This window comes from Epinephelus moara, chromosome 22 (genome assembly GCF_006386435.1).
Source record: "Epinephelus moara isolate mb chromosome 22, YSFRI_EMoa_1.0, whole genome shotgun sequence".
Classification (NCBI taxonomy): Eukaryota; Metazoa; Chordata; class Actinopteri; order Perciformes; family Serranidae; genus Epinephelus; species Epinephelus moara.
Genome location: NC_065527.1, coordinates 29554145 through 29566625, shown reverse-complemented (window position 1 = coordinate 29566625; position 12481 = coordinate 29554145). Strand labels below are relative to the sequence as shown.

Sequence of the window (12481 nt, the reverse complement as noted above, 5' to 3'; positions counted from 1 at the left end):
CCCTCCTCCCAGTGCCAAGAAAAAGCAGAACAAACAGCTGATCCAGCTCGGTCACGTCTTTATCAAAACAAGATGAAAAATCTACTTTTGCTGCTTCTCTTGTGTCACGTGTCATCATCAGGTGAGATCACACTGTGAATATTTGCTTCACTTTCCACTGGGCTCTGTATTTTGTTTGTATTTTGTTCCTGCGTAGCTCCAGGACACACTTGTTTAGTTTCACTTTCACTTCTACAGTACTTTAGAATTTAGTATGACTAAGTTTAAAATTGACCACAATGAATATCAGGCACATGCACACATAGACCCCAGGTGGTGTTCAAGCACCTGCCCTTTTGCCCTCTGACTAGATAAGTGCCCTTTTTTGTTGGACATTTATTATTTATTTTGACTTGTTTTGAATTTGGCCCGTTCCATGTGCTCCCAGCTTGTTCTTGTTTACAAGTTCTTCGGGGGGTGGATTGAATTTTTAAAAACGTGAATTTATTCTTATTTCTGAAGCAACAGGAAATAAAGCATTTAGATGGATCGCAGGTTAAATTAAAGGGTTCTGATGGGAATGTAACATTAAGAGAAAAACTGATGTAAATAGCCAAAACCAAACTACTACTACCTCAACACAGTCTTTCTCTTCAGCACTCTGTTAACTTCATATTTAAAAACTTTGAGGCAGAAATCATCCTCAGTGTGTCGCTGTGTCAGAGCAGTTTCTACTCTGTACATCCAGAACCACTGAAACCTCTCTGCAGAGCATGCTCCGTCGTTTATACACAGTAAAATGTGTTGACTCAGCACACAACATGAAATAAGACAAGTTGATCTACAGAAGAATAAATATATGAAAACAGTACAGAATGCCTGAGAGTGTTACTGTCTTATATTCTATCATATTTTCTATTTTGATTTGTTGCCAACACAAAGCGATATCCCCGTGCACTCTGGTCTAATGGCCCGATGAGGTCCATACCAATTCTATCAAACGGTACCTCAATTAATGGGAGGGGGCGCAACGGCGCTTTTGGGGTGGCCAGCTGACATTGGCGGCAGGATGCACACCACCGACACACATCCGCGCGAATGCCCGGCCAGTAAAATCGGGCCATGATCCGGTTCAGTGTTTTATCATAACCCAGGTGCCCTGACATGGGGTTGTAATGAGCCGCCTAGCATCCACTTCGCCTGCTTCCAATTCGGCACTTAAGGGGAAAGTTAAGGGGAAATTAACTTAATATGCAGAGTGACTGTTTGTCCACTGATTGTCTGTTTTTTGTGACACTTCTTGATGTGAAAACATTTTAGACATTTTAGGTAAGACATTAACTTTGCCTGACACCCACTATTGTATTTGTGAAACATTTATTTTATTTGTGAAAATTCTAAAGGGGAGATTTCACCGTTTTTGTTTTATACCTAGACCTCATCGGACCAGGTCCAGATCAAAAACCACTGTACCTAGACTTCTCAAATCTGGACAGGATTATCCTACAGAGGCTAAACATTCATTCAGACACAGTTTTTGATCTGTGAAACCTTTATTGTATTTGTGAGAATGACAAAAACGGGACATTTTCATTTTTTTAAACATCTTTTTTTTTCATATTAAACCACGTCTCTCCATCTCATTTCTGATTGACATGAAGATCTCTTCTTTCTCACTACAAAAGAGTAAAAAAGTAAAAAAGTTATGTTTATCTCTTGAGAAACATTAAACACATCTTCATCGACTGGTCAATTTGGAAATATCCTATAAAAGTCATGATTTGCACTTACCTTTCCTCCATCTGGCCATGGTCCACTTTTACCACAGCTTCCGTCACCGTCAGTTTGCAAACCTCTTCCAAAGCCTTTATTGTTGCCTGTGTTAGAACCTCTTTAGCTATTAGTGCTAATATTTCTCATTTGAACAATGCGATTACAGTAATTATCACAATTATGAATACCTGATTGATTAAAATAGTTTGTTGGCTTTACTAACATCTGCCATCATTTCAGACCCTGTTCTTGTTCTCCCGGCCATATGTATGCATATGGATGCATATATGCATCCATATATAACAGACAATCATTTTTCTTCTGTTGTTCGTGAAGAATATGCAACTGTGATTCTGAATATCTGTAAACTACAAAGGGAGCAACATATTGAATGGCACTGTGTTTTAACTTGGAGCTTGGTTTTTCCACATCCTGCTTTTCCTGAATTTTGGGGCGGCAGTGGCTCAGTCCATAGGGACTTGGTTTGGGAACCGGAGGGTCGCCTGTTCGAGTCCCCATCCGGACCAAAATATGGAGCGTGGACTGGTGGCTGGAGAGGTGCCAGTTCACCTCCTGGGCACTGCCGAGGTGCCCTTGAGCAAGGCACCGAACCCCCCAACCGCTCGGGGCGCCTCACCAAGGGCAGCCCCCTCACTCTGACATCTCTCCACTTTGTGCATGTATAGGTCCTGTTTGTGCATGTGTGTGTCTTTCGGGCCTGTGTGTAATTGACAAACAGAGTGAAAACATTGAATTTCCCCTTGGGGATTAATAAAGTATATAAACTAAACTAAATTAAACTAATTAAAACACTCCATGAAAGCATCAATATCTAAACGATTATCAAGATTTTTTTCACTTGATATCTTTTGCAAGACTGGGACAGACTTAACATCATTAAGATTTCCTGCGAGAATTTTCTCTTCATCCACGGATGCCAGTTGGTTTGTGTGGACCAACATGGGAGAACATTCGCCAAGTTGTCCTTGGCGGCAGTGTCTGCTATGTTGTTCGTGGCAACTGTGATGAATTTTTCCCTGGGCTTTTATATTAACAGGTATATCACCTTCAGTATCATTTGGGTCTTCCTCCAAAGATAGGAAGTAAGTTGTGCAACCAGCAAATTTGCATACAGCCTTTTATTTTGTTAGACTTAAAGGAAAGAAGGCAAAATTTGTTTACAAATCCTATTTCGTGGCTCAGAAGATCCGGCCAGTCTTTCTTCAAAACTCTGTATCCTTTTCTTTTAGCTGGCTGAATTGCAGCCACTCTGTATCCTTTTCTTTTAGCTGGCTGAATTGCAGCCCATTCAGTCCTTGTTAGGCTTACTGTAAACTCTTGGGGGCAGGATGGAATTTCTTGTCCAAAGGATAACCTCCTCTTAACCTGGTCCTTATGTCCAGACTGTATTTTTTGGGTATCTCTACATGAAGGACAGCGCCATGGGGATATGGCAGCAATGTCTTCAATACTTTGGAATCCCACACAAACAGGATGAAACCAGTCATGGCAGAGGTTGCACTGGGCATTTGGCTTGTTGGGATTGTTTGGTTGTTTACAAGTACAAAATAAGGTATCATCAGAACACACAATGCTGTCAGTCTGAATGCACTCAGCCACTGGCTTGTCTCCGCTGGCTTCAGCATTAACTATTGTGTCTATGTGTGTTTTTTCTATCTTTTCCTCCATTTCCAATGTTTTCTCCTTGTCTTTACTAACTAGATCCTTTGTGTCATGCTGAACTTCCCTCTCGCAATCCAATTTGTCTCCGCACAAAGTATTATGTTCATCCTCACAAATTTCTGGACTTTGCTTTTGCTCACATGTCGGAAAAATGTCTCTTACAACAGCACTAAGTTTGTCCTTAGTCCTTTTTTTTCAAAATTTTGAGAGGTACAATCTTTTTCTTCTGACTCAACAAAACTCTTGCTCTGATTAACTTTCTGTCACTGTGCCATACAGTGTACAGCCACTTTTTTTTTTGACATTCTTCTCCTTGAATATATTAGCTGCCAACGTTTCCCACATGGGGCTATTCCAACTTATTTTTCGATTAAGATGTTCAAAAGCTGGCAGTTCTCTCACTATCCTGTCCTCTCCTCCTGATTCTGTCCATAAATCTGGACAGCCACGTCTCTGACCTCTTCTTAATTTCTCCATTTTAAAGCCTAAGAAATGAAAGACACACAATTATTTATAATGAATACTTGAAGTAGAAAATCCAGACATTTTTTAGCACCTAAGAGCCCTAATACTTTATCTCTAAACAATAAATTCTTGTAAATACCCCACTTTTCCTTATTATTTTTTCCTTGATTTCCTTATTAAAATTCTTATTTTCCATAATAACTATGATCGGTTGCCTCCACGACGGATAGATTGGGTTTTTCTCTTTTACTTAAAAGACCCTTTGGTTTTCACGACATGTAATGCTAATATTGATGACGCTAGGAGTGTGAATGTTGAACATGAATCACATTATGTGTTAAATGTCATAGAACTGTTTTGATGACTTCAATTTGACAGCGAAATGAACATTTTGCTGTGATAAGTTTAATGTCCTGCATGGGTCCCGCATCGTCATGGAGGAAATGCGCCCACTGGGGGCCGGTCAGCACCGTGGAGAGCTCCCCAAACAACCCGACCAGACTAGAGCTTAGATTCTCTGCCCGAGCCCCCGGCCCGACCCGGCTTGGTCCTGCGGGCCGGGTCATAGCTTTTTTTTTTTTTTTAAAGCTATGATTTGATAATGAAACGTTATAGGCTATGTAGCCTATTATAAAAAGTAAAATTACAACACAGTTATTTACAATCCTGCAACGGTTACACCATGGCTTTCCGGAACCCTGCCTTTCCAAAAATAGACCTCCATTCTTTGTAATGGCGGGGTTTCCCATTTTTTCTAAAGGCCCCGCTATTCCGAATATTGGGGACATCCCCCCCCCTCCAAAATTGATTTTCAAGTCCATATTTCTCGGAGTTTCCTGCATCAAACACTGCCGCCTGCTCTCCGGCCGCACTCGCACAATTCTGAAATAAGCTGTTGCCTACTACGAAAGCTTGAAATTAACGTTCAACTCATTGTTTTTTGTTTTTTTTACCCAAGTGGTACCCCAGATACCGTACCTCCCTCCGTCCAACCGCGCACTTCTTTGGATTGGCCGTGAGCCGTGCCCGCCTCAGGGACTCGAGCACGGCCTCCACCTGCTGCATATGCTGCCCCCAGGTCTCACTGTGGATGATTACGTCATCCAAGTAGGCGGTAGCATATGCAGAGTGAGTACACAGCACCCGGTCCATGAGGCGTTGAAACAAGGCTGGAGCCCCAAACAACCCAAACAGAAGTGTGCCAAATTGATACAAACCGTACGGAGTGGAGAAGGCCGTCTTTTCCTTGGACTCTGGAGACAAGGGAATCTGCCAGTAGCCTTTGGTCAAATCCAGTGTCGTAAAAAAGCGAGCACTGCCTATAGCCGATCAAGGAGCTCGTTGACCCGGGACATCGGATAGGCATCAAATTTGGAGACCACATTCACCCTGGCTGTTGGACTCTTCTATTACTCCCATCTGTAGCATAGCCTGAAGCTCCGCCTGAACTATTTTCCTTTTGTGTTCAGGCAGCCGATAGGGCCATGAGCGCACTGTCACACCCTGGGGAGTCTATATGTGGTGGTGTATGAGTGTCATGCGTCCCGGCAGGGGGGAAAACACATCGGCAAACCGCCATTGCAACTGGGCAACATCTGTTCTCTGGCTCGGCAAGAGATGGTCGCCAAAAGGGACCGGGGCTGAAGTTGGTTTCACCACCTCCGGTCCCAACTCATCTCGATCACCATGGTAGCCAGAGAAACAGATGCCACCTCTCTCGATGCTTGAGGTGGTAGATCTGTGTTGCACCTCCCCTGTCGAAATGCACCACTTCATAGTCAACTTGCCACTTGGCGAGTAACTTGGAGCTAGAAGATGGGAGCAATGCTTTTATGGTTTTACTGTGATTACCGGATTCTGTCCAGCTGTCTGATCGCCGGCTGAGACACTTCCCCTCCCTCCTCCAGCAGCGGCAACTCAACCACACCCCGCTGCCACAAGCATTTACAATCTTTTCCTTGGGTGTCCTGTACTGAAAGCAACTGTCAACTTTTTATACACTAAAACTCAGAATATGGGTTGCTGGAAGTGCACGAGTATCTGCTGTGTGCGTGCAATTCAGTTCAAGTTTAAGGAATACAGTTTAAGGTGTGTAGTCTACTTCTATTGATATATCTTTTTATAAAGGTCTTGGAAGGTGACAACATAATACAGATAACAGGCACAAATTTACAGTGGAACTAAAAGGCATAGGGCTAATATGTATTCTTCCTGTCTCGGCAAAAGATTCTCTGGGCTTCAAGAGAGGTGACAACCATTCAAACAAATGTCAAAAATATATGAAATACATTTAAATTACTTTTTATCTTACAGTGAAACACTCCCTTAGGGGTTACCAAATGGTATTTTCTGGAGTTCCAAACATCCCAGACTATGTGGCTGTCGCAAACGTTGACGGAGTCCCTCTGTCTTACTATGACGGCAGCATGACAACACCAGAACCAAGGCAAGACTGGATAAGAAAATTAATCAAAGAAGAACCACAACTCTGGGAAAGGATCACTCAGAGCGCCGTGGATTATCAGCAGTTCTTCAAAGCTCAAACCGACAGTTTCAGGCAACACCTCAACCAAACTGGAGGTATGTTAAAGGAACAGTGTGTAAGATTTAGGGGGATTTAGTGGCATCTGAGAACGATGATTGCAGATTGCAACCATCTGAAACTCTCCAGGTTAAATTTCCGTCAGTGTTAATTGATCAGGGGGGGTTTGCTGGTGGACAAATTATCCGCAGACGTCTCCACTGCTCAAAAACAAACGGACCAGGGGCCTCATGTACAAAGACTTGCGTGGATTTCCTACTGAAACATGGCGTACGCTTAAATCCAGAAAACGTTGACTCGTACGCACAAAAATATCCAGATGTATGATCCTGTGTGTACGCATGAATCCAGGCACATTTCCTTTGTACATCCCAATCAACGTGGAATTGAGCGCACATGTTGGAGTACCCGACCCCTCCCTGTCCATGCCCCCATTTAAATATGCAAATCATATTTAATTGAACCCTGCACCTGAGATTCCCCTCTCTGCACAATCAGAAAACTAAAACAAAAGAATGAGTAAGACGGGAAAAAAGAAAAACTTCACAGAATGCAAATTGGAGACGCTTCTCACTGAAGTGGAGGCGTGCAAAAATGTACTTTTTGGCACGCTGTCCTCCGGCATCAATACAAAACGCAAGAGGAGTGAGTGGGAGAGTGTGTGAGGCTGTCAATGCTGTGGGGACAGAAAAGCGTAGACACGCAGAATTCAGAAAGAAGTGTTCCAATATTAAGGTGGACGTGAAGTGTGTGGCCAAAACAGGCGGGGGGACAGGAGGGGAGGAGCTCACCCCGTTTGAACAGAGAGTCGCCTGGGGTCAGTTGAAAGCAGACAAATAATTATGTGACCGATCGGTCGGCCAGCTCTCTCTGGAATGCCCCTGTTGCTAAGAAACCCCAGTGTGGTCAGCACCTGTATGGAATGGATACAGGCAGCGCATGGCTCCTCACCGTGTCACGCTCCAAGGCCGGCGCAGCTCTGCGCACAGTTCCAGGAGGACTGCCCTCGGGAACCTAAAGCAGCTGATGAGCCAGTTGTCATCATGTGCCAGTGCCATCTGTCTCGGAACACACGCTCACTTCGTATTGCACCATTTACAATGTCTTAATACTGCTACAGCAGCCGTTGTTGTTAACGGTATTTTCTGCACCACTTTGCGCATGCTTTTATATCTCATCTAATTGCAGACACATGGGAGTGTTAATTGTTCATGTGTCTCTGATGTGCACATCACTCTGAGGAATAATTGCTTTCACATTTATGTATTATTATTATTAACAGTTTCCCAGCATCACCTCTAAGTGTCGCCAAAGGATCAACAGCTATAGAAACGTGCGTACACCAGCCATGAAGTTGGCGTGAGGCACCGCACATTTCCACGGTGATTTCACTCTTGATACATCTGAACTTGTACGCACCCTTTGTACATGAGGCCCCCAGATGATGTAAACCAGCAAAAACAGTGAATAAATCAGTTTCACATTCAAAATTAGTGTTTTTCCAGCACTATTAGGGAGGGGCTGATAACCACAGTGGCTGACTTGAAAACAACAATGTCCCTATCTAGAGCCAGTGTTTCGTTTGTCCATTCTGGGCCACTGTAGAAACATGGCAGTGCAACATGGCCATCCCCATAGACAAGGACATGCTGCCCATATAGATATAAACAGATTATTTTAAGGTAACAAATACGTGATATTTCTTATTTCCAGGTGATTATACACTAAAGTAAACATATCTTAAGTGCTATATCGTAGGCAGCTGGACTTGCTTGAGTTTCTTGAAGACCTCGCAACCAAGAGACTTCTTCAGTTCTTTAAACGGTATGTGGGTGTGTGTCCTTGCAGAGTCGTCCAGGTCACGTGTGAGTCATTGACCCATCAGGCCAGGTGTGATGGGTCCAGGTGTGAATGGGCGTTAAGTTGTGTGGGGAGGGATCCCAAGACTGCATTTTAGGTCCTGTTTGTATGACAACGATTTCAACTGAAAACGGTAAACTTAAGTTGCGTTTTGGCCGATCATTTACACGACAGCGGCGTTTTGGGTGCCTGAAAATGCAGCGTTTTGAAAACGGGTTCCAGAGTGCAATTTTTTGGAAACGGCAGCGTCTCCGTTGTCATGTAAACTTGCAATATGCAGTTCCTCTGAAAACGGAGACTTTTCGCACATGAGCATTACGGTTCCAGTCACTAGGCATGCCGACCGTCACAACAACAATGCTGAGTTCTGTTTGCGCTGCTCACCCTGTTGATTTGAAGTGAAGTGTAGATCTGTTACTGAAGCAACTCCCCCTCGTCGTCCATCCAGAAAAAGTTATCTGTGCATGCTTTCGCCATTGTGTCTTCTTTGTTTTGGTTTGTAATCACCGCGCTGTAGGAAGGCGCTTCAGCGCAGGCGCGTGGCGTCATGCCGTGGTGTTGCTTTGCAAATTTACACTGCCACCCATTGGCCTGGCGTGCATACTACAGCGTTTCCAGCAGATTTTGCGGCTCCCTGTGAACGGGGATCGTTTCAATAACGTTGTCATATAAACGCAGAAGTTTTTTAAAACGCAAAGGACAGACCTTTCCGTTTTTAGAGAAACCGTTGTCGTCTAAACTGGGCCTTAGGTGGGTGTCATAGGCCACCTCCTCTGTTTAACAATGGTCGGTCCAGTTTGATGTAGATGGCTTCTTTCATGCCTCTTTCAAATCATCGTTCTTCCCTGGCCAAGATGTGCACATTGCTGTCCTCAAAGGACTGTAAGTGGACAACTGAGTCTTGACCTGAGGAGCTGGCTCTCCTGTGCTGTGCCATGCGCTTGTGGAATGATTGTTTTGTTTCACCAGTGTACAAATTTGTGCATTCCTGGCTGCATTGAACTGTATACACTACATTACTCTGCTCCTGCCTGTGAACAAGCTTCTGCCTTAGTGTGTAATGTAGTGTGTGCAAATGCACAAGTATATAAAGTGTTATACAAATAAAATTGACTTGACTTTACTGAAAGTGTAGGGCAAATAATTAGGCAATGACAGTGTATCTCTGGTAAAGATGTAATATCAACTGCAGCTGACTGTGTTGGGACCTCAAGGCAGTTTCTCTCTATCTCTGTCTCTCAGGTGTACACATTCACCAGCAGATTGTCAGTTGTGACTGGGATGACGAGACTGAAAAGGTAGATGGTTTGGTCAGGTATGGTTATAATGGAGAGGACTTCCTCACATTTGACGCGGAGACAGAGACATGGATCGCCGATAACCCGCAGGCTGAAATCATTAAACAAGAGTGGGATGGAAATAAAGCTAATAATGAGTTTTGGAAGAACTTCCTCATCAACGAGTTTTCTGCATGGCTTAAGATGTTTTGGACCTATGGGAAGAGTCTTCTACAGAGAACAGGTACAGTCACAACCACTGATGCTTTTTAAATGACACAAAAGTGTTGATTCAGCTTTCCTGTTTTTAGTGTATTATAAATATGAACAGCCCATTCTCACTCCCAGGACATCAAACACTGACCCTTTTTACACCCCTTAGGTTATGATATTGATGCCAAAGGCAACCTTTGTCATCTCTATGAGATGCGCCAGGCTTAGATAACTGTATTGTAAACCCATCTGCAGCAATACTTGATGCTGAGACCAACTGATGTAGATCGTATAGCAAGAAAGCTCATGTACGGTGGAGGAGGAGTGGGTCATACAAAACCCTTTCACCAGGGGACCGCAGTTTGTGTCCCATGTGAAACCAGAAGTCGACTAGCACCTACAAATGACATTATGTACTTTACATGAAGTTATGCTCTTAACTTAAAGTTACTGAGGTTAGGGTTAGAAGAAGAAACATGACAAGGACATAGCTTGCCATAACCTTGATATAAGTTCACATGGTTCTGAGTACAGGTGTCCCGGGGAAAGTCTTAGGTTTTGTGACCCATCCACCTCTCCAGCCTTCCCCCTTATGGATCCGATCCTTTATTCTTTACTCTTGTCAGCACTTTGGTCACATAACTGCATCCTTGAATTATTGGCTCATAATTACGAAGGATATGTACATATTGATGCATTACTTTTTTCAGGAAAACATGAAATAGTGTAGAAGAACAGCCTGATACACTAAAGGGTGCCCTGTGTGTCCCTATCAGACGCTGAGGGGCATGGCAAAGTGTCGGTATTTGTTGACCTGGGAATGGGAACGGACTGATATGAACAAACTGTCCCTCACCTCTTTTTATTTCTTTATTCTCACTCTCCTCTCCCCTTTCTCATAAATCTCACTTCAGTGATATTATTCGCATCTGTGTCTGCTACTAATACGTTTAATTCACAGTACCTCATATTGGGATATTAGTATTGATAAGTAGGGCTAATTTATTGATTGATTGATAGATTATTGATGTTAATGGTAATTTTGTACATAGAAAATGAGTGGTTATTAACAGTAACAGATATCTTTACATTAAAAACATAAGCTTATAAAACAATGCATTGTAAATTTTACAATTTTTGGTTTACAACTTATTACAAAACAGCTGTTCTTCTTGTTCGGGGCCCCCATCAATTTTCAGAAGTCTGTCAGACAAAGATACATTTCCTCTATGGATAAACAACAACTGGATACAGCGCTGGAGGCGGAGCCTGTTTTTCCATTTTACTGTGAAAGTTGCTCAATGATGGCGCATGAAGTCAATAAAGTTTAACTTTCAGGGTATAAAAAATTCTTCCACACTATTTGGCCCAGAGAGCAGGTTCACCAGAGACTTAGAGTCCTAGTGCGGCTCTTGTAGACTTTCAGAATGTTATTGTACTAAATGGATCAATTCCCAACAGTGAAATGAAATGTTTCCCAGGGTTTGAAATGCTCAAAGAAAATCTATGCACAGATTTACAGTGAATACTGTTTTCCAAATTTCAGTCTATGGGAAGTCTTTTTGGGCCCCATAGGTTGTAGTTACATGGTTTGGCCACCATGTCAAATTGGCTTCAAAGTGTGGTGCACTTCCTGGAGGCCTGCCTAAACATCTCAAATGACATCATTTATATGTAAACTCTTAAAGTTAAACAACAACAACAAAAAGCTATTCATGGCTGTAAGAGGTAAAATTATCCAATATTTAATGAAAAAGCACAGATTAGAAAACAGTCTCTGTTCATACAGATTTGTGTCACAGAACTCTATTTTTACTCTTTCCTCTCTGTTATGTCCATCATCGCATGATCCCCCAGATTTATGTCATGACCACTGTTGGGTGTAACGCGTTACAGCCAAAAATGGCTTTTTCAGTAACGAGTAGTGTAAGGCACTACTGTCCCTAAATGCAGTAATCATATTACAGTTACTAATCAAACACTTAAGTCGTTACTTGAGTTACATAAATTCATCATTAGATATTCCCCTTACTTAAGAGTTAGTGACGACGGGCTTCAGGCTGTTGCCAACGGGTCGTCCTCCATGTCCAGCCGGTGTTGTGCCGTATTAAGCATGCCTGCCGTGAAAAGCACCCCTGGTCGCAGGAATGCACGTTCCCGCCGCGACCAGGGGTGCTTTTCACGGCAGGCATGCTTAATACGGCACAACACCTGTCAGTGGCGAACACAGATGCGGGGACGAGCCAGAGGATGGGAGAGTTTCTGCCGCAAATAAGCGCAGAGATCCAAGACTGTCATGTGTTTATAGCAGATAGCAGGAGCGAGGACAGACGTCTCACTCCGCTACTCTGTGCGCAAAGGGACCGCACACTTCCAGTTTATTATTGTAACGTCCGTTGGCCTACTAAATATTGATAACACGCTTAGTATTTTACAAATTCGAGTTTTTTTTTTTTTTTTTTTTTTTATTTGATGAACGAGGCGCTGTTATGCAAAAATGAACTAAATGACTGTGGGGCAGTGGGCAAGTAATATAATCATAACACCTTTACACACGGTAACCACCCCCTGCCTGGCATAACAACTTCTCCCTGCAAATACTTAAGGAGAGAAAAAGGGAAGTCTGCTTAGGGGCCTACTTTGTGAACCAGCTGTGCAATGAACAAGAAGCTCTGGCCTGACACCTCAT

General features: G+C 43.1%; 2 protein-coding genes across 3 annotated transcripts in view; both read left to right on the top strand.

The window, feature by feature from the left end:
* LOC126383955 (major histocompatibility complex class I-related gene protein-like) overlaps window positions 1-12481 on the top strand; it is a 47258-nt gene that overhangs the window by 31402 nt on the left and 3375 nt on the right. The gene's annotated exons all lie outside the window — the stretch shown is intronic.
* The window catches only part of LOC126383956 (major histocompatibility complex class I-related gene protein-like), a 137848-nt gene continuing 125373 nt past the window's right edge, over window positions 7-12481 (top strand). The window contains exons 1-3 of one of the 2 annotated variants that reach the window (XM_050034739.1): window positions 7-121; window positions 6214-6480; window positions 9545-9823. In XM_050034739.1, the coding sequence (XP_049890696.1) occupies window positions 73-121; window positions 6214-6480; window positions 9545-9823 (595 nt within the window). In that variant the 5' untranslated portion in view covers window positions 7-72. The remainder of the gene's footprint in view (window positions 122-6213; window positions 6481-9544; window positions 9824-12481) is intronic. The other variant, XM_050034737.1, reaches the window with a different exon arrangement.